We start from the raw sequence: 21,179 nt of genomic DNA, 5'->3' as shown, positions 1-21,179 counted from the left end.
ATAAAAACAATAGATAAAAAATAAAAAATAAAATGTAATTGAGGAAGGTGATAAGTCTCAACAGTAATTAGCAACATACACAACCACAAAAGATAACTCGTTGGTTGGTAAAGCGTAACTATGTTCAAGTTTAGCCAAGCTGGTTAAGCATTGTCAACGGAAACTAGATATGGTAAAATGGAAAATAGGCTAATTGGATTTTGAGGGGATAGTAGACAATCTATTCAAGAATAAGACTAATTTTTTTCTTAACTATAAAATCACGTGATTGCATATAAATGTCATAGGCTATAATCAACAAAATTATTTATAAAAAATATGTTTAAATATTTTTTATTTTGTTAATTTGTCAATATATATTTAAATGATAAATAGTGTATCAAAATGATGATAAATATGTTTAGAAATATATACAGAAAAATCTACTTTTTAGTTGAAATATTTGAGGGTGAGTTTGTAAATGAGATTTATCGTGGTGGAGAATGAATTCAGTGTAAACACCCCTTGAAACCATTTATTCAACTTGAATAGCTGTATAGTTATATAATGTATACAGCTGAGATGGTTTACTTCTTGTATATAAAATGGGGGTAAAATTAAAGACAGTGATAAGTCTAAAGGTAATTACTTCACTTTACCCATGGAGTCTCAAGTAGTAGAGTGGTTATAAGCAACTAGAAATTGTATCCAATTGTGTTTGCTTATTTTTAACAAAAAAAAAAAATTAAAAAACAAGTGCTCTGTTTTATAAAACGAGCAAGTGTACAACGTCTTGATTTCAATCTGCTTTTTTTTCAACAATGAATCTAATTTCTTTTATGAATTTCTTCTATATTTTTTTTTATACACTTTTACAAATTTTTTTTTTTTTTTCATTTCAAATAAAGTACAGCTTTACTGCTATCATAGTTAATCTTTTCTTTCAAATAGCAGATATTTTTTTGACAGTTGAATTTTTTTATTTTAACATCACTAATGTTATTATATATTTTTTTTTTGCTCACTTGAGAATCTAACTTTCAGGGCTTTCTTAAAGTTGCCTCAGGCGCTCCAAGTGACTTGTGTTTCACTTGTCTAGGAACCACCTTTATTGCACACTTGTTGCATAACCAATTATTGCACAACTATTCACATAAATTATGATATGCTAAAATAAAAATAATAATCAAAGAAAAAATAGCTAAAGAATCGACAAAATTAATGAGGTAATAAGTGAGTTGAAATTTTTATTTTAATTGCATTTCATTGTTTTTCCTCTGATTCATATATATTAATACTATAAAATGTACATTTAGGTTTTCACTGATAACGATAAGAAGTTGGTGGTTGGCACTGAATAACGATGTATAATTACAATTCGTGGATACGATTGCAGTGAAAATTTGTCGTACAATTGCATCATTTAAAATTTGATAATTGGATCATTAATATTATTAATTATTTTATATAAATTATTAAATTTTAATCAAACAAAAAGATTTAAATAATCATTTTTATAATGAAAAAAAAAATAATACTAAAAAGCACACATTATTCTTATCATTGAGATTGAATAATCTTGTGCCTCTGGGTTTAAAAAAAAAAATGAAAAAACAAGTTAATCGAGAAAATAATATATGCATATTATACATACGAGTATAATGAAAAAATCAATAGGTGTTTGATAATGCCTGGCGGTGACAATATCAAATCCTGATGGCGTTAAAATGATAACGAAAAAAAAAAAAGCTGACAGATAATAAAACACGAGTTTCTTTTTTTTTTTCTTCAAATATATATCGAAAAGTTGATTTAAAAACTTTTTGATTTTTGTTTTTTCTAATTAAACAATTTCTGACTAATAAAAAATTCTTTGTTTTTGTATTTTTTATTTGTTGATTGTTTAAAATTTATCAGGTAAACTACAAAATAAATACAATATAAAGTTTGTTAAACTGACAAGTTTCATAATCCAGTGACTTTTTGTCAACACAGCTAAATTCGCTAGAGTGTTCAATAATAATCGCTCAACTATGAGTATTTTGTTATCACTATAATATTTGAAAAAAATTGAGATGTTTTACTCGTATAACTATGACATGTATGAGGTATTTTAATATTGTCTCTTGGGAATGTCACTGCCCAGACTAAATTTTCCACCGGAATAAAATCCCCAGCTGAATTGAAAAACAAAAAAAAATAATTAAATAAAAACTTGGTATTTTTATTTTTACAACAATCATGATAATCATGATAAATTTTGTCAATTTTAAAACTCCTAGGGAAATTGTATTAAACAAATAAACGTCAAGCAATAAAAAGATTTTTTTCATTTAAAATTTTTTTTTCATATTAAAACTTTTAAATAAATAAAAAATTTAAATTTTAAATTATTTTATAAAGATGTAATGTGATTTAAAAAATTGAAAATTAAATTTGAATAATAAAAAAATTTCAGCTCTAAATTAACCAATATTAAATATGAAATTTATTACAACACTATGTAATTTCTATTGAACAATAAAAATTATATAAAAAGAAAATTTAATTACCTAAAATTATATAAATTCAACTGATATTTAAATTAAAATTAAAAAGAGGTGATAAGTTGAAATTTAGTTGTTCTATATGTCAAAGAAATAGCAATGTAGGAAGTAAATTTAATTTTATTTTGCTCTCAAAGTGACTTATCAAAGTGGTTATATAACTCTATCTATATAAAAATTTTTTTTTCTATTTTGTAACCCTCAGAGAGATATATACAGGTACCACAATAAATGTACTTTAAACCGTAAATAATATCTGTACAAGTCAGAAAGAATTCTCATCAATTTATTTACCTTAAGATCTATGACTCAATGAAAAAAAAAAAAATAAATAAAAATTCGATTGGCTCGGTAAATTCTTGGTATCTTCTAGTTGGTACCAACTCACATACACCATACAAAATTCGATATATTCGTTACGTGATCTAGTGTTTATGGTATTATAGTTTTTTTATTTTTTTACCTTGATAGTACTGGTGTATCAAATAACTTGTTACAGTGAAACTATAACACTGACAAATAAGTTGTCTTTCTTAATAAATTTTTGGACTCTTTCTCTAGAGCATTGCACATTTTGCACTTGGCTTCAATATAAGCCAAATCAATTATGTTCAATTGATATATAACAAAAAAAAATATACAGATATACATAAAGAAGTGGAGAAAAAAATTGTTACCAGTGTCAGATTACATAAAATCAAGTGAAATTGCTTTGTAAAGTTCAATGATATTTATTAAGTTTTCTTCGAACAATTTCAAAAGATTTCCATTGGGACATTTGATACTTGACGATGTATCTTTCAACTTTTTTCATCAATATAAATTTAAAATAATAAAAATAATATTATCAATACAATATATGACAATATTGTAAGGACAATTAGAGTTACACATAAACAATTCTTGGGTATAAAATTGTCTAATTTTAGATACAAAGATGCAGATAATAAATTAGCCTATTTGAAATTATCACACTCGAGAGTTTGGATCCCTCGGGAAATACGTTTGGTGGATACAAGCGAATACCGATAATACCTTTCCGGAACAAATGCAAATAGATATATTGAACCGGGTTCGTAAAGCTTACTGTTGACACACGAATGGATTTATAATCCTATTTGTTGATTATTAAAACATGAATAACTAAGATGAAAGATAAATAATAAAGTATTATTTATGTACTATGAACATGATTTGTTCATTTTATTATAATATACAGTAATTATTTTATAATAAAGTATATTATTAAATATTTTTGTAGTTGCTCTATTCACGTGAACACACAATAGATTATTAATATCATAAATATATTCATTTTTATTCCAAAATAATATAAAAATTAAAAATAATTTAAAAAATACAACAAAAGTGGTTGATTTAAAAAATTATTTTTCATATTTTGGTATAAATATAATTTTAAAACTTAATAAACAAGACGAAGAATGAGAAAAAAAAATAAATTGTTTTTTATATTTTAGCTTATGAACTGACCTTTCGCAACGAGAAAAAAATTATAAAGAAATTTAAAAAAATAATAAAGAGAAAGAAAAAAGTGTCATAAAAAAAAAAAAAAAAATACTGTACATATAAACACGAGATTCTTTTTGTTTTTATTTTTATTTTTTTAACCTTTCTCATCAGCTTTATCGACTTATTTATTCTTTTTTTTTTTTTTTCGTTCTCAATTTTATTTTGTAATTTTAAAATAAAATTTTTTAAATACATCAAGTTATGTTTTATATTTTTTTATAACTCCAAAAAAATAAAATAGAAAACTATTGACTGATCATATATGAATTATAATATGATAATTATTTAATAAAAAAAAAAAAATTACAAATTCAATTTAAATAAATATAGAAATAAAATTACATACCTTGAGTGTCCAAACAAGTCTAAAATTGTTCAAGCGTGTCCATACAGCCAACAAATTGCATCATGCTTATTCTTGATCAACTCCAGAAAATAAATATTTGAACTCACTCCTATTTTTTTATCACTAATTAACACTTGTAAATCAACAAAAAAAAAAAAATAAAAATTCGCGACGTTTGTATATTCCCGCCAATTACAAAGTTCAATATGGCGGCATAATGGCCGACAATGAGTCATTAGTTTTTTTTTTTTTTTTACTCCTTTTTTTCGCGCACGGAAGGGGTACAATGAGATGAAAAAAAAATCGATGTTTGATGACGTCATCATTTTTTTCTCTACTCCGAAAAACAAAATCAACACAAAATGCACTAAGTTTATCACTTTTTAAGTAAAATTGTATTGTTGACACTCAAAACTATAACATTAATATATTTTTTTAATTAATTTAGAGTTATAAACACCAAAATTGTGCTCCGAAAATGTCGGTGTTTTACACGACGTCCTTTTTTTTGTCACAAAATTAACACATAATACACCGAATAAATCACTTTTTTCATGATTGAAAATGTCTGCTATTAAAACTACCAAATAATACTATTTTTATAATTAATCAGCTCTTTTAATTAACAAATATGTAATTTTATCACGGCTAATGCCCGAGAGCGATGCGATCGTGGGGGGGCCCCGAAAAAAACTGAATTTATTTTTTTTTTTTTTTTATTGCTTGAGTGCAACGCAAACTAGCGGACAAAAAAAGAAACAAAAAAAAAATATTTGAATATAAATTATATATAAATAAATAACTAAATATTTATTTAAAATTGATGATTAATAAATTTTAAAAAATTAAATAAATAATAAATTAGTTATATTTGTAATTATTATTAATATATTTTTGATTTATGTTTATTTATTTTTTTCTTGTTTCTCTTTTTGACCGCTGATGGCGCTCACGAGAGAAAAAAAAAAAAAAAAAAGTTCGGAGTTCTTTTGAGACCCCCTGTAATTGCGTCTCTCTAAAATATTTGCTCCAATATTTATTATAATTGTAAGTACAAATTAACTAAAAAAATATAATAATATAATTTATAATTAAGTAGATAATACGAATCTACTCTCAAAGTGATAATTTTAGTGTATTATGTGAGATTATATTAAAAAAAAAATTAAGCATCATCAAATGTTTTGTCTAAACAAAAATAATAATTTTATATTGTGTTTTTTTTTTAAATATTATAGGTCATTATTTAACAATGTTCATAAATTCCGAATATAAATTAATTAAAAATGTGAGTAACTTGTCAGTTTTCATTTATCATTATTTATTTTTTAGTGTCTAATTTTTCTCACAAAATCGGACCTCTCTCTCATGCAAAAAAAAAAAAAAAAAAAAAACAATGACCTTCAGTGTCTGCCATTAACATATTTGGCGGTAAAATACAAATCGCAAATTCTCATTATTTGTTTTTTTTTTATTTAAAAAATTGTTGAATTAAATTTTAATTTAAAAAATAAAAATTATAAAAATTACAATCTATAAAGAATGAAAGAAAAAAATGACATTTTTTAAAGAATTATTATCTCAAAACTTATCGTCACGTAAAACATTTTTTAAAACTTATAAGTAGCATCACACCACAGGGATGTTAATTATTTTTTAATAATAAAATTCTTTCTTTTCTACATGGAATTTTTATAATTAATTTTTTGCTAATAGTTAATTAATTAAAAAACTTTATTTTCTATGAAAAAAAAAAATTGAATTTTCAGTATAATTTTGTCTTGTATTGATTTCATTTATTTTTTAATCTTGTTCATTTGATTATTGTTATTTTTTTATTGTTTCAGGCGCCATATTCACTGAGGATCAGAAGGATAGTCCATCAGAGTTGGCATTCAAGTATGCTGTTTACAGAATCAACAAGGATAAAAGTCTTTTGCCAAATACTACTCTCGTTTATGATATTCAATACGTGCCAAAAGACGACTCATTTAGAACATCAAAAAAAGGTTTGTAATTTTTACATTTTAACATTATAATATTTTATTTTTTTTTTGCATTATAAAAATAATATTTAACAGGAAAATATATTTTTTAAATGATTGTAATTATTATTAATAATTATCAGTAATTTAATCAGTTTTCTTTTATAGATTTATTTTTTATTAAATAACAAGTTTGAGTAACTCATTTGATGGTCATGTATGACAAACCAATCGAGTTTCACAAGTTGCTTAAGAACCTGACTTTTCAGTGTCGATAAGACACGTTTTTTTTTTTACAATCAGATAAATATTTATCACACTGACTTGCCTATCTTGGCATGTTTTTTTTCCACTTGATAGACACGAAGAAAATCATGATAAATGAGAAAATTGGGTTACAGAGCCAAGTGCTTGATGGTACAGTAATATATATATATAATTTTTTTTGTTTTTATTTTTTTAATTTGACGTCTTTCTTCTTGACAAAACTACTACTCCATGTACTTGACAACAACGATGACAAACATACTATACATTAACAATTTAGCATGTAGTATTGAACTGTTATCATTTTCTGGAACTAATCCAGATTATAAACCGAGATTAACGATTATTTTTTGATGAGGCACGCGCAACGATTTTTTATATACATCCTATGGCCAAAGGCAAAGTCTAAAACATTGAAAGACATTTTTTTTTATTTTTATTCTTTAGTGAGAATAAAAAAAAAAGTATCTCTTTGAGTAATCTTTTTGAAATTGCCAAAACAAAAATATATAAATGAAAAAATATATATAAAAATATGTTGACGTCTTTTTTACTATTATTTTTGTATTTTTCTTTCGTTCAATCTCAATTTACGAATTTTTAGTATATAAATTGTCAATGTAAAAAGAGCCTCGTGACCTCATTACGTATCATCAGTAGCTAAGAAAAAATTGCTATTTCTGAGAGAAAACTTAATGAAAAAAAATTGTAAAATTATATATAATTAAAATAATTTATGATAATTAAATTATCAAATAAATTTGTTGATAATTTGAAGTATATTAATACAAATATAAGTCGTGTTTAAGTTAACAAATTAATGCAATTTTAACTTTGAAGTATGTGACATATTTTATGCACGTACTTTAACTAATAAATTTAAAACAATTACAAATGACTAAGTATACTGAGAGCAAATTACAGTTGGATAGTTGGATACTAATAAATGAATCGAATGAATATCAATTAAAGCATTTTATAATTTTTAAATAACTGTGAAGAATAATTAGAAGATGTTATTTAAGTAAAGTTTTACGTTAATTAAAATAAAATTTAATATCTATAAATTAATATCAATTGACATGAAATAGTTACAAATATATCCACGATTTAGATGCATAATTATAATTTAAAATATTCAATAATTAATTAATTGGATACTTGAATTGACTAGGTGACTTGTTTAACAAAAAAAAAGTCAATTTGACTGAAAGAAAAAGTGTAACATCATTCAAAAAATTTACAAACAAATTTTGTTTTTTAATTGATATGAAAGAATAATATTTTTTAATATTAAAAGTCATGATAAATATTATTTTTTTTGAATGAAAATAATTGAATTACTGCATCCCTTTGCTCATTGTTTTTTATTGAAATAAAAAATCATTTATTTATTTTTTTCTTTCAACAAATAAATGCAAATTTATTGAGCTGAGCAATGTATTCAACACTTCATATTTAAATATTTCATTTCAAGAAACAAGGATAGTGTAATATTCAACAAAAAAAAAAGGGGGTAAAAAAAAGAATTTAAGAAAAATGAAATGCCTAAAGAAATAGTCAAGAGGGTGAAAAAACGATACGAAATAACTATCTGTCGTTTTTATATATAGCTTCTCATGATTATTCTACTTTTTTTTTTATTTATTTTTTCTCTCTCATTCGAAATGTCATTTCGAAAATCCCTGTGAGTGAATAAAATATCTTTCATTCAGGATATAATCGCAATTTTTCCCCCATATATATAGTCAAATAAAAATAATAATAACAAAATAAGAAATGAAAAAAAAAAATTGAAAAATTGATGCGACGAAAAAAGTAAAGAATGTAAATAATGCATCAGCAGTATTGAATCCATCACTCTTCAGCAGATTTTATTTCTTAAATTTTTTTTATTTCTTCAGTGAAAATTAGGAAGGCGTTTAACCCAATAGTTGAAAAAAAGAATAAAAGTGAAAAGCATTTGAGGAAAAAAAACGAAAATGCCGTCTCTGCATTTGTCGAGATAAGACGTTGCAATAAGAAAAAAAAAAAGAATATAAAATATCTTAAATCCAAAACATGAAAAGCTTTTTGTTTTTTTTTTTTTATTTTCATAGACAATAATTGATTGTTCCTTATTGGACACGGATAAGTCAGTTTTTTTTTCGCCATATTTAGCATCCCCAAGGACGTTTTTATTACGATAAAATTCAAACTCGTCGATGATGCTATTCACTTTTGTTGGCATATCCTCTGGGGAAAAAAAAAAACCGAAAAGTGTTTCACATAGTAGTCTTTTTTCACCCGAGTTACTTTTATGCTCTTGAATAATTCATACAACATCAGTGGTGAATCGCGGACACACTATCAAAGATCGTATTGTCGATATGAAAAATTGAACGAAAAAAAAACATAAATGAGTAAATAAATAAACAATAAGAATAAAAAAAAAAAGGAAAATTTACTCCTGTTTATCAGTGTTCTATTCTTGAAAATACGTGGTTTGAATATTTAACAAAGAAACGTCAAACTTAGTCCTTTTTAACTAATACAATATAAAAATAAAATAAAATTGATTATTGTTAATCAATCACCGTGTAATTTCATAAATATAAAAAGAAAAAATTCCTCGCTTTTATTGAATAATGATTATTATTTTTCTGACTCATTAAATCTTCAATACATTTTCTTGAAATAAAAAAAAATGATTAATTGATTATATTCAATCTTGATATATATATAAAAATTTATTAAATATACTGAAAGATGAAATACAATTTTAATAATTTTGATTAATATTTCAGCATGTAAACAGCTTTCAAGATCAGTACAAGGAATATTTGGACCTTCAGATCCACTTTTAGGTGCTCATATTCAAAGTATATGTGAAGCCCTTGATGTACCACATCTTGAAGCAAGAATGGACTTTGAATCAACTTTCAAAGAATTTAGTATTAATCTTTATCCATCTCAGGATCATATGAATAAAGCATTTAAAGATCTCATGTCATTTCTCAATTGGACAAGAGTTGCAATAATATATGAAGAAAATTTTGGTAAGTTTAATAAATATTAATTAATCCTATCAAAGTATGAATTTTTTTTCTTTGATCTTTATTTTATATTTACATAAAAAAAAACTCTGGTCAAATTTAAATTATTAAAGGTATTTCACAAGGTTTATTTACTTGAAAAATATAAAACTTTTCATGATGATTCTGTTTGCATTTGTCATATACAAAATCACAGTATTTTATATATATATTGACTTGAGCTTACCCTCAACTTATGAAAATCCTCTTAATTCTTATATCATCAATCATTTATAAAAAAAAAAATAAACCAAACACCATATAGCTTCATTTATTTCAAATCTAACTTGACATTTATTTATTTGTTTTTATTTATCATCTTGTCTTATATATATTTTATTATTATTTTTCCATTTGCCCTCTTTGTTTGTTTTTTCTTTTTTATTTTTATTTTTTATATACGTGATATCTATTAGACTCTTGAACATCTTTTAAATCTGCTTTACAATATTCCATATAAAATTTATAAAGTACATATATATTTCGTTGTGCTTTTATCTTTATAATAGTGAATTTATTATCAGCCATCTTACTTGTATTATTAAATAACAATTTTTTCTTTACTCAGAATACTTAAAGTTTATTTTTTATAATAATAAAATGTACTGGTTGGTTCAAAGGTTTACTTTGTACCTGCTTTGTCGTAATACACTTTGAATTTTGTGGGTTAAAAAGAATAGTTCCCTCGGGACATTTATCCTATTGCTGCTGACGATAAAAAAATTACTTTTTTTTTTTTTTATTATTTAATTTTTAATTTATTTGTTGTTTTATAATTAATTCCAAGATACTAGTTTTATATAGAATAAATTGAATTTTTAATTTACAGTTATTTAAAAAATTTTTAATTATTGAAAAATTATTAATAATTAAAAAAACAAAAAAAAATTTTTAAACTAATTTATTAGTAGCAAAGAAAAAATCAAAAGAAAAAAGAAAAATTTGAAAAAAATCAGTCTGACAACTTTTTAAACGAGTTAATAAATCCTGATTATTTTTTTCACCCAACTTTACCGTTAAAAAAAAAAAAAAAAAAATACTCCACCTCTTCGTTAACGAATGTACAACTTATCTTGTAGACTTTATTTTTTTTATTTTTAAAAAACCGGATAGTTCGTATACCACCAAACACGCTCTACCAATAATTAGTTGGTGTATACGCTGTAAAATAATTAAATTTACAAAGAAAATATAAGAAAAATTAAAACAACAAAGTATGTATCGTTTGTGAGTTCATGATTTTTTAATTTCGAGTAAGAATAAAGCCTTTGTTAATGTGACAAATACACAAATTTTATAAGAGAATCTACCTGATTAATTTTTTATTGGTCTTACTGTTTTTTCTGTCTTTTTTTTTCTTTTATTTCTTTTGATTGTACTTGGTATATGAGTAGGTTTCCTTTGCTCTTTCTCTATATATAATTTTCTGCATCATCAGGTTGTCCTTTTTCATCTCATTGTTCAATATTTGTGTGATTCAAACTCATCCACATACTCAAGGATACTCGATAATTCGAGCTTTGTAAACATCAAAAAGCCAAACATATATGAAAGATTCCTACATCAAAGCATTCATGTGAATACTGAAGCCTTAAATATTTCGAACATTTCATTAAAGGACATTTTTGACCTCAAAATACCTACCAATTATATTTTCTAATTGACCAAATAGAATATATTTTATTCTTAGCAAAATTTTAATTAGTGTACTCATCCATTTAGCCAAGTTGACAAGAAAAATAAAAGCGAATTTTTTTATTTATCTTTTCTTTTGGAATTAGTTTATAAATTACATAGTACAATTGAAGATAAAATAAGAGGATTTCCAACTGATTATGTTGAATATAATTTCGTATGAAATACATTATCTCGAATAGAAATTAATTGGAAAAATTTTGAAATGCAAATAATAAAACTGACTGAATAAATTCTGTTCTTCTTGATGGAATTATCTTATTATTTTTTTGTTAAATAGTTAAATTAAATTTTAATATAAAAAAAGCGTCAATTTTTTTTTTTTTTTCAATTAACATGTATATTTTTAATACAAATAACTACCAATTATTTTTATCAATAGTTATTATAAATTTTAATTTGAATAGTAAAAAAAAAAAATTTTAATTGATATCATTTTACGTGTATAAATATTTTAATAATATTAATTTATATATTTTTATTTCAATAGGTTTATTCAAATTGCAAGATCTCGTTAAATCACCACCAACACCAAGAACTGAGTTGTATATACGCCAAGCTGGTCCTGGCTCATACAGACAAGTACTCAAAGAAATAAGACAAAAAGAAATTTATAAACTCATCGTTGATACTGATCCAGCACATATGCAAAAATTTTTTCGAGCAGTAAGTACAACATTATTACTTCATAAATTACACGAACAATTTCTCCAATTAATTATTTTAATTTAATTAATTGATTTTAAAAAGTAATTAAAATTGATAAAAAAAAAAAAAGTCAAAGATTATCATGAACATTCAATAGAACTGCTAAAAATAAAATAAAGATAAAATTTTAGTGTTAAAGAATGAAGAAAAAGTATATACTTATAGAGAAAAGAAAATAGTGAAATAAAAAATAGCCAAAAGAAAAATAAAATTGGTAAGACTTAATTAAGAAGAAGACTTGGTCGTTTCGTGGAATTAAAACTTTTACGTAACTTGGTGAGATGGGCTACCCGTACAATTGCTAAATTTCTTCAAGATATATTCTTGTGCAATTTTTTTTTTTAACACATCTTTATAAGAATTCTAATTGGCAGCTATTATAAAACTCAATCTCACGATAATTAAAATTATAAATATTCTACAAATATTTTTGTTTCAATTTTTTTTTTTTCGTTTTATAAACATTATCAATATTGAAGATAATTAACTTTGTTTATTGTATAAAATTTATGAATAGTATATCGAAAAAAAAAAATGCTAATTAGTAAGTTTAACTTGATGGAAAAAAAAAGCCGATAAATTTTAAATTCTTGAGATAGATTAATAATACGTCGAGCTGGGAAGATTAAAGTAGTTGCCTTCATTATAGGACAAACATGAAACGATATCACGTTTACAATTTTGTCTACTGTATATCCATTAGATCTATCAAGAGGATGAGATTGATGTACATATAATTCCAGTTGAGTAAAAGTTTCCCAATTAATGTTATTAATTGTCCATATTGCAAGAGTAAAATTATCTTATGAAGTTTCTACAAAAAAATACAACCTTCATTAGACCCAGTCGGTTGTAAAATGTATCTTTTATAAATAATTTTAATTAAATAAACAATAAACATATGTTTATTTTTTTTTTTTTATAAAATTATTTTTTTATTAGTAAAGTTTCAACACAAGTGAATTAAATATTTTCAAATTGAAAATTTTTGTTTTCATTTTCCTACTACAATTATTATTATTATATTTATTTTCTTTCATACTTTTCTATTTTTTTTTCATCAATTTTTACTTTATTTATTTATTTAGTTTTTTTTTTCTTCGTTCATCTATTTATTTTTATTTATTCTACAATTTTTTCTTATATACGTGCTCTTGTACCACGGTTATTGCGGTGATATTTTTTTTTTTTTCTAAACCACAAAAACGAATCACCACAGTTACCGAAGGATACCCAGAGATTTATGAACCGACAAAGAAAATACAAAGTTCGTGAAACCCATCGTATTTTTTGAGAATAATAGATATACTTTGCACTCGTCTTACATGTATATCTATTTACTATTTACTGATGATAACACTCGGTATGACGAGTCGATATTGCACTTCCGGTTGAGGCATTTTTTTTTTTTTTTTTTCTTATTTATTTATATTTTTTCACCCTTTACTATTTGCCATTTTATATAAAGCGTGAAGGATGCTTATAAGAATCGAAAAATATGTATATATCTTTGAATATAGAAACTCGTAAAATACCAGGATCTTTGTTATGACCATACTGGTTGAATTGCAGATTTTATTTTTATTTATTTTCTTATTTTTTTTATTTATTTATTCTCTGTATTTCTTTTATTTTTTTTCTCCGATGTTATTCGACGTCTTATGTTGTATTCGAAAGATTCAATCATTCTTTCGAAAATCCACAAACAGAATGTCATTTATTTTATTAGAAAATTATAAATAAATATTTATAATAAATTTTATAAATATTTCATAATTAAATAAATATTAATTCTATTTTTTTAAAATATTTTTCAGATCCTTCAATTGCAAATGAATGATCATCGATACCACTACATGTTCACTACATTTGTAAGTAAAAAATTTATCTATATAAAATTTATTTACCATTTTTTTTTAAGTATATAAAAACAAATATAATTCAATTAATCAAAAGCATATTGCTTTAGTTTTAGTTTGGATTAAGTCAAAAAAAAAAAGCACACGGTCCCTTTAAGAAAATAAAGACGAGCTTATTCAATTTATCTTGACAATCGTACATCCTTTAATGTATCCAAGTTTTATACTGTCAAGATTATGAGGAAAAAATGTATTTTTTTTTTTCACAAAGCTGTGCATTTCAATCCTCTGCAAATCTTACAATTTTTCTGTTAGTTTTTACCTCGGAATTAACTTGTCTATTGTCAGACAAATAATGAAAAATTTACTCGAAAAGTTTATTCAGCGTAAAAAAACCATTTTCAATTATAAAAAATAATAGTAATAAATTTTTTTTTTCCTCTTTTAATTGTTTTTTTTTTTTTTTAATTTAAATTTATTTAGCTTTGGTTTTTGTATGCTGTTTATATTATTATCAGGGACAAAATACAGTATATTATTACAACTGACATTGGAACAATGTTTGTGACCATAAAAAACCACGTTATTCACGTTAACGATCCTTGTTGTCCTATGCATTATGGTGTAATTATAAATCACAGAAGTACTGGACATCCTAAGCAAAGACATTGCTACAACATCCCTATAGTTAATCTGGTTTGTACAGTAACACTGTATATATACCATGTTATTTTACCTATTAAAATCTTTTTCGTATAATATATTCAACGTGTTTTGTTGTATTTTGCATTTTGTTTCTTCATTAATAATACTAAACTTTATACAATGTAAATTGAAGCAATGATAATTAATTATTAAACTGCAAGCTTAAAAATTTATAGAAAATCCTCTTCGATTCGAGTCATGGTTTACAAATAAATAATTAAAATTTTTCAAAAACTTTGTTTACTAAATTTTAAGCTCTTTGTGTTTTAAATTATTTATCTATTTATTTTCAGGATATTGAAACATTTGATCTTGAAGATTTTAAATACAACAGTGTTAACATGACAGCATTTCGTCTGGTAGATCTTGAAGAGCCAAAAGTTGCTGATGTATTACGACAAATGGAACGATTTCAACCAATTGGACATGCAATATTAAATCGTACTGGTGTTATTCAGGTTTGTATTTAAAAAATAATTACAAAAATCATTATGAATTTTTAATTTAGTTAATTTATCATACAATAATTAGAATTTCTAGCTTAACATTATGTTAATTTTTTAGAATAAATATTATAAAATAATAAAGCCATTAATTATTAATAGATTATTTAAAATGTATAAAACAAACATAATAATAAATGAATTATAAATATGATAAATGTATAATTTATATTTTCATATGAAAACTATTATATATTAATGCAAATATATTAAACACATGTTTCAGGCAGAACCAGCTCTTGTTTATGACAGTGTACAAGTATTTGCCCATGGATTAGCATCATTAGATCGTAGTCATACTTTACGACCAGTTAATTTATCATGCGACAAAGAAGAACCATGGGATGATGGACCATCACTCTACAATTACATAAATGCAGTACGTATTAATAAATCTTGTCATCAATTTATTATTTCAAATAGTAATTTATTTTAAAAGCAAGAGAATTTATCATTTATCAATCAATGATTAAAAATTATTACAAATCAATATAGCTTTTTATTCAAAATTATTTTATATTTATTAGATTCAATAAATTATTTTTTATCTTCTTTTGATCATGAAACAATTCAAAAAGTTTTTATCATATTCTCATAGTAATTTTATCCGGAAAAGGATGTAGATTTGGTGGATGAACATGAAAGAAAAGAGCCAAAATACATGGAAAAAAAAAAAAATATATAAATAAATAAATAAAATATAAAATAAAATCCCACAAAGCTAGGGAAATTGGGTAGACGATGGACCGGGACGAATGGCAACGACGCGTCTCTTTTACTCGACCGGCTTCTTGTACTTTTCTCAACTTACATCTACCAACCGGAAGTTCAAGAACTCTGTTGGAATATTCAAGTTTTTACCAAAGAAATATCAAATGTGGTGTGGGAAAGAATGAACACCATTGAAAAGTTCATTAACTTTTCAGTAAAAAATTTTCTTGAATGCCATAATAAACTTTAAAATATTTCCGTTGAAAAAAGAATAATGCACAAAAAAAAATCAGCCAATAATAATCATAATCTATTGCATATATAAAAGTCAATATCTATAAATATATATGCATCGATATATATATTTTTTTTTTTTTAATTTTTAGCTTATATTTTTATTTAAAAATATAAAAATTTTATCGTTAAAAATTTGTTACGTTAATTTGTTATAAACTCCAATATACAAACTAATTTTCATTGCAATAATTTGGGAATAATTGAATTGTCTAGATGCGAGCATGTGTGCTAGAACAAATCACTTTGATATAATGTCAATTTATTTTTAAAACTAATTAACAAACGAATTTACATGAAATAAATTTACAACAAAATTAGATTTTATTTCAATGTTCAATCGATGAAAAACGCTAAATAGTCATTTTAAAATATAATCTACAGTATTACTTATAATGAAAAAAAAAAAGACAATGAAATAATAAATGATTTTTTTTTTTAATAATAGGCAGGACTGCATGGACTAACTGGTCATATAGAATTCAACGAGGGAAAAAGAAATAACTTTAAATTGGATTTATTAAAGTTGAAAAAAGAAGAATTAGTAAAAGTTGGTGAATGGCGACCTGGACATGGTGTTAATGTTACTGATGTTGGTGCATTTTATGAAACAAATTCAAATAATATTACACTTGTTGTTATGACACGTGAAGTAAGTAAACAAAAAATATATTTGTATTTTTTTAGTCAATTTATTTATAATTTTTTTATCATAAGCCTTATTTAAATTTTAAATTTTTTATTTGTTGACATTATATTTTCGTTATTATTAATTTAATAAAGGTAAATAGAAAATTTAAATTTTAATTATCGTTTATATTTATAAAACAATGGCTATATTATATCCTGAAAATTCATATGTAAATACTGTTATACCGGAAGGTGCTATTGATTTTTAACGAACTTGTATACAATTGAACGTTATGTACGCATTGAAAATTATTAATGCGTTTAAAAAAGTAGTGTTAATTTTTTCAGTGAAAAATTCGGAAGTTAAATATTTACAAAACAATGATACACTATTTTTTTTTTTACCAAATTAAATACCTGTAATAGGTTTAAAGCATGAAAAAAATTAGAAAAATGTTTTATATAATTTATAAGCATTACTTAATCATAAGTCTATAAACTATATATAATTTTTAAAATTAAAACTAAAATAATCCATTTATCAGAGTTTTTTTCTTTGTTATATATATATTTTAATATTGATTCCATCATTTTTTTTATTTTTTTTTAGGAAAGACCCTACGTTATGGTAAAAGAAGACAAAAATTTAACTGGCAATGCAAGGTTTGAAGGTTTTTGTATTGACTTGTTAAAATGGATTGCTGCTCAAGTGGGATTTCAATATGCAATACGACTTGTACCTGATCATATGTATGGTGTTTATGATCCTGAAACAAAAGAATATAATGGCATTGTACGTGAATTAATGGAAAAGGTAAATATTTATTACAAGTAAATTTACCCTATTTTTATAGTATTTTATTTTTTTTTTTATTTTTTTTATGTATACATCTATTCGATTTTATATATATAGACATTGAATTTTTTTATCCAAGCTTTAAAAATGCTTGAAATTGGCTCAGGCATCGATTCATAGACACTAGCTTATACAGATGTTACCATAGATATTTCAGTTACGTTATTTGAATTTAAAAATCAGAGATTATTAAAATCCACTGGCGTCACCTGAAACAAGTGAAAAAAAAAAAAAAAAAAACCCAACTTGATTTTCTCGTTTTTATTATATTTTTTTTTCAATACCTTAGCATTGAAATGGTCAAGAATTTTCTTTGTAGTATCAAGAAAAATACAAGGATTATATTGTTTTTTCCTTACATCAGGTGCAGGTTGCTACGTGATGTGTTGTAAAAATTTTTCATATCAAAAAAAATAAATACAAATCAATATCAAAGGAAAAAGAAAAAAAAAAAAAAATTCACAAATAAGTAAAAAATAAAATTTCAAAAGCATTTATTATGTTTTTTATTAAAAATAATTTAAATAATTTAATTTATATCTAAATTAAAATCATTTGTGAATTTTTTTTTATTTTTTAAATTTCATTCAATAAAAATTCAATGAATATTTTCCAGGAATAGGGTCGTTTTTATTTTCCCTTTAATTTGTCTCTTTAAAAATGTTTTTCTGAGGAATTCTATTTTTTTTTGTTTACGCAAGTGAATAAATTTTATTTTCTGTGTGACCTATATTTTTTTTCTTGGTAAAATAATATAATGACAAAAATTTAAATACTGTTTTTATTGTCATTGATATTTAAATATTTTATTTTTCAATTTACTTTATGATTTATTTTTTGTACAATCTTATCACTGTCACCTATTGTTTAAAAGTTTATGAAACTTTGTATAGAATATATCTAACAAATATTTTTACGCTTATGTTTATTTATTTTTAAACTATTATAGATATACTATTCTCTCCTCACTCAAACAAGACTAAATAAATATTTTTCCTTGCGAAATAACATGATGTATTTTTGATAATGCTATACAGAAAATAGTTGATGCTCTTTGAAAAGAGTTTAGAGTAAAAAAAAATTTTAAACTGCAGACAGCTCACTTCACTCTTATCTATTATCATACCCACAATTGTTAATGAATATTTTATTATTATAAAAGTTAACTGCACACATTCAAAATAATTAAATATTTCATATATATTTTGTTTCAGCGTGCAGATTTAGCTGTTGCATCAATGACAATAAATTATGCACGTGAAAGTGTCATTGATTTTACAAAACCATTTATGAATCTTGGTATTGGAATATTATTTAAGGTGAGTTGAATAATTTTCATTTAATTTAAACGAATTTATTAATACGAAATATCATGATCTTGTTGCTCGAGAAAAATAATAATAATAATGGTCTCTGATAAATGTTTAAAAAAAGAAATAAAAAATGATGACTATGAGATCATTTTAATTAAAATTATAGCATCAATTAATATAGGTACCATCAAGTCAACCAACAAGATTATTTTCATTTATGAATCCATTAGCAGTGGAAATATGGCTATATGTTTTGGCAGCTTATATACTTGTGAGTTTTACATTATTCGTAATGGCTCGTTTTAGTCCATATGAATGGAATAATCCTCATCCATGTTTAGCCGAAAGTGATGTTGTTGAAAATCAATTTAGTGTCAGTAACAGCTTCTGGTTCATCACTGGTACATTTTTAAGACAAGGAAGTGGTTTAAATCCCAAGGTAAACTTGCATGTCAATACCAAATCATCAACCTCAATCAAAATTTTATATATCAATCAATCCTAATTTGTATTCCTCTTCCAAAACTTTATTCATTCAAATTTCCTTTCAATTTTCTACTACTTGTGGTGATTCATGGTGGTCGTCGTCGTGCTAGATGGTGGTTTTAAATAAGAGAACATAAAAGATCTGGAAACTTTGAAAATTACAGATAATCAAGTATTAACTGATAAATAATTTAAACATTTAACATTCAAGAAAGCAGATAAAGTTTTAAATTTTTTTATATAACAATTATTTATGTAGAATGCATAATATAAATGCTTCAGGTATCAAGACGCGCACCCTCCCGACTCTTCTCATTCATGAATCCCTTTGCCGTGGAAATATGGCTGTCAATGCTGGGTGCATATGCAATGGTATCATTGACTATTTGGATAGTTGCTAGACTATCACCATATGAATGGGTTGAACCAGCACCTTGTCCAAGCTGCAAGTGTGCTCTACAGGTAGGCTCTCGCCAAGTTTGAAAAAAAAAAAAATGAATATATGTATAACAATCATTAATATTAACAATATGATTATTTTTTTTTTTTTTAACAATTCAATTAACTCAATACATCAACGAGCAATTATATCAATGTCACATAATGTTTTTATTTTTTCTTTATGCAACAGACAGTTTTTGGTCAATTGTCAATGATTAAAATTTAAAAATATATTTTTTTTCCATCATATTCACTCGTGTGAATAATGTTATTAATATTTTTTTGTTATTGCTATTATGTATTTGTTTGTTTTATCTTTTTTTAGTCAGTTGACACACGAACATGTACATTATATATATATATACACTAGGCAGGGTAAACAATTTACCTCATGTCCAAGAGCTGCTACTGAAAGCTTCCGCAACGTTGCATTTCATTTCCATAAATTTCCATAAAAGTATAATGAATAGGTGTAGAGACGTGTTCCATGACATGATGTACATTTTGGCCAAAACACGTACATGCATACATATAATTTAGCATTATAACTTATAAGTATGTATGTAAAGAAATAAGAAAACAGCTTTATTAAGTTGTAGAACAAAAAAACTATATTTATTAATTGTTTAATAATTGATAATATCAAGTGTAATTGCTCGTTTTTGTTATTGTTATGTTATTTGATGAATATTAAAGATAATAATATTGTTAATAATGATTAATTTGACATCACTTGGCGGGGGTTTATATTATATCTCAGGGTGGTCATGTGAGTGCATTGGAGCCAGAGAGTGATGACATCCCTCTACCAAGAACAATCAATGACTTCAGTTTGGCCAACAGCTTTTGGTTTGCAGTTGGTACACTTATGCAACAAGGCAGTGATCTCAATCCCAAGGTAAATCATGTCACAGAGCCGATCAAATAAAAAATATAAATACAATAAAATATTATATTCTATTAAATAATTAAACTATTGAATATATAAAAATGAAAAATGAAAAATTTTAACAATCAATAGATTTTATAAAATTTATTTTTCACTTTAATTACATTATAAAATAACAAATATAAAAAAGCAATTTGCTAACTTTTGATTTTTTAGTTTAAATTAAATTTAAATTAATTTTTATTTAAAAACCTGCATGTGCATGCTAAGCTAAACACTGAAATTTTTTTTATTTAAATTCTTCGAATTGATATTGTCGAATATAATTGTTTAATGATGATAATTATTATGAAAATTATAAA

At 23.9% G+C, this 21,179-nt stretch overlaps 1 protein-coding gene across 10 annotated transcripts in view; it reads left to right on the top strand.

Annotated features, from left to right (window-relative positions):
• The window catches only part of LOC122854440 (glutamate receptor ionotropic, kainate 2), a 64,948-nt gene that overhangs the window by 33,514 nt on the left and 10,255 nt on the right, over positions 1–21,179 (top strand). For 7 of the 10 annotated variants that reach the window (XM_044155077.1, XM_044155079.1, XM_044155078.1 and 4 more), the window contains 12 exons: positions 6,249–6,410; positions 9,440–9,691; positions 11,913–12,088; positions 13,948–14,001; positions 14,988–15,152; positions 15,424–15,576; positions 16,651–16,854; positions 17,443–17,646; positions 18,903–19,007; positions 19,183–19,440; positions 19,770–19,949; positions 20,689–20,826. In XM_044155077.1, coding sequence (XP_044011012.1) covers positions 6,249–6,410; positions 9,440–9,691; positions 11,913–12,088; positions 13,948–14,001; positions 14,988–15,152; positions 15,424–15,576; positions 16,651–16,854; positions 17,443–17,646; positions 18,903–19,007; positions 19,183–19,440; positions 19,770–19,949; positions 20,689–20,826 — 2,051 coding nt within the window. The remainder of the gene's footprint in view (positions 1–6,248; positions 6,411–9,439; positions 9,692–11,912; positions 12,089–13,947; positions 14,002–14,987; positions 15,153–15,423; positions 15,577–16,650; positions 16,855–17,442; positions 17,647–18,902; positions 19,008–19,182; positions 19,441–19,769; positions 19,950–20,688; positions 20,827–21,179) is intronic. The other 3 variants (XM_044155083.1, XM_044155086.1, XM_044155082.1) reach the window with 2 other exon arrangements.

Source organism: Aphidius gifuensis, linkage group LG4 (genome assembly GCF_014905175.1).
Source record: "Aphidius gifuensis isolate YNYX2018 linkage group LG4, ASM1490517v1, whole genome shotgun sequence".
Lineage (NCBI taxonomy): Eukaryota > Metazoa > Arthropoda > Insecta > Hymenoptera > Braconidae > Aphidius > Aphidius gifuensis.
The sequence above is the reverse complement of the archived record's forward strand: the minus strand, read 5'-3'. Positions and strand labels throughout refer to the sequence as shown.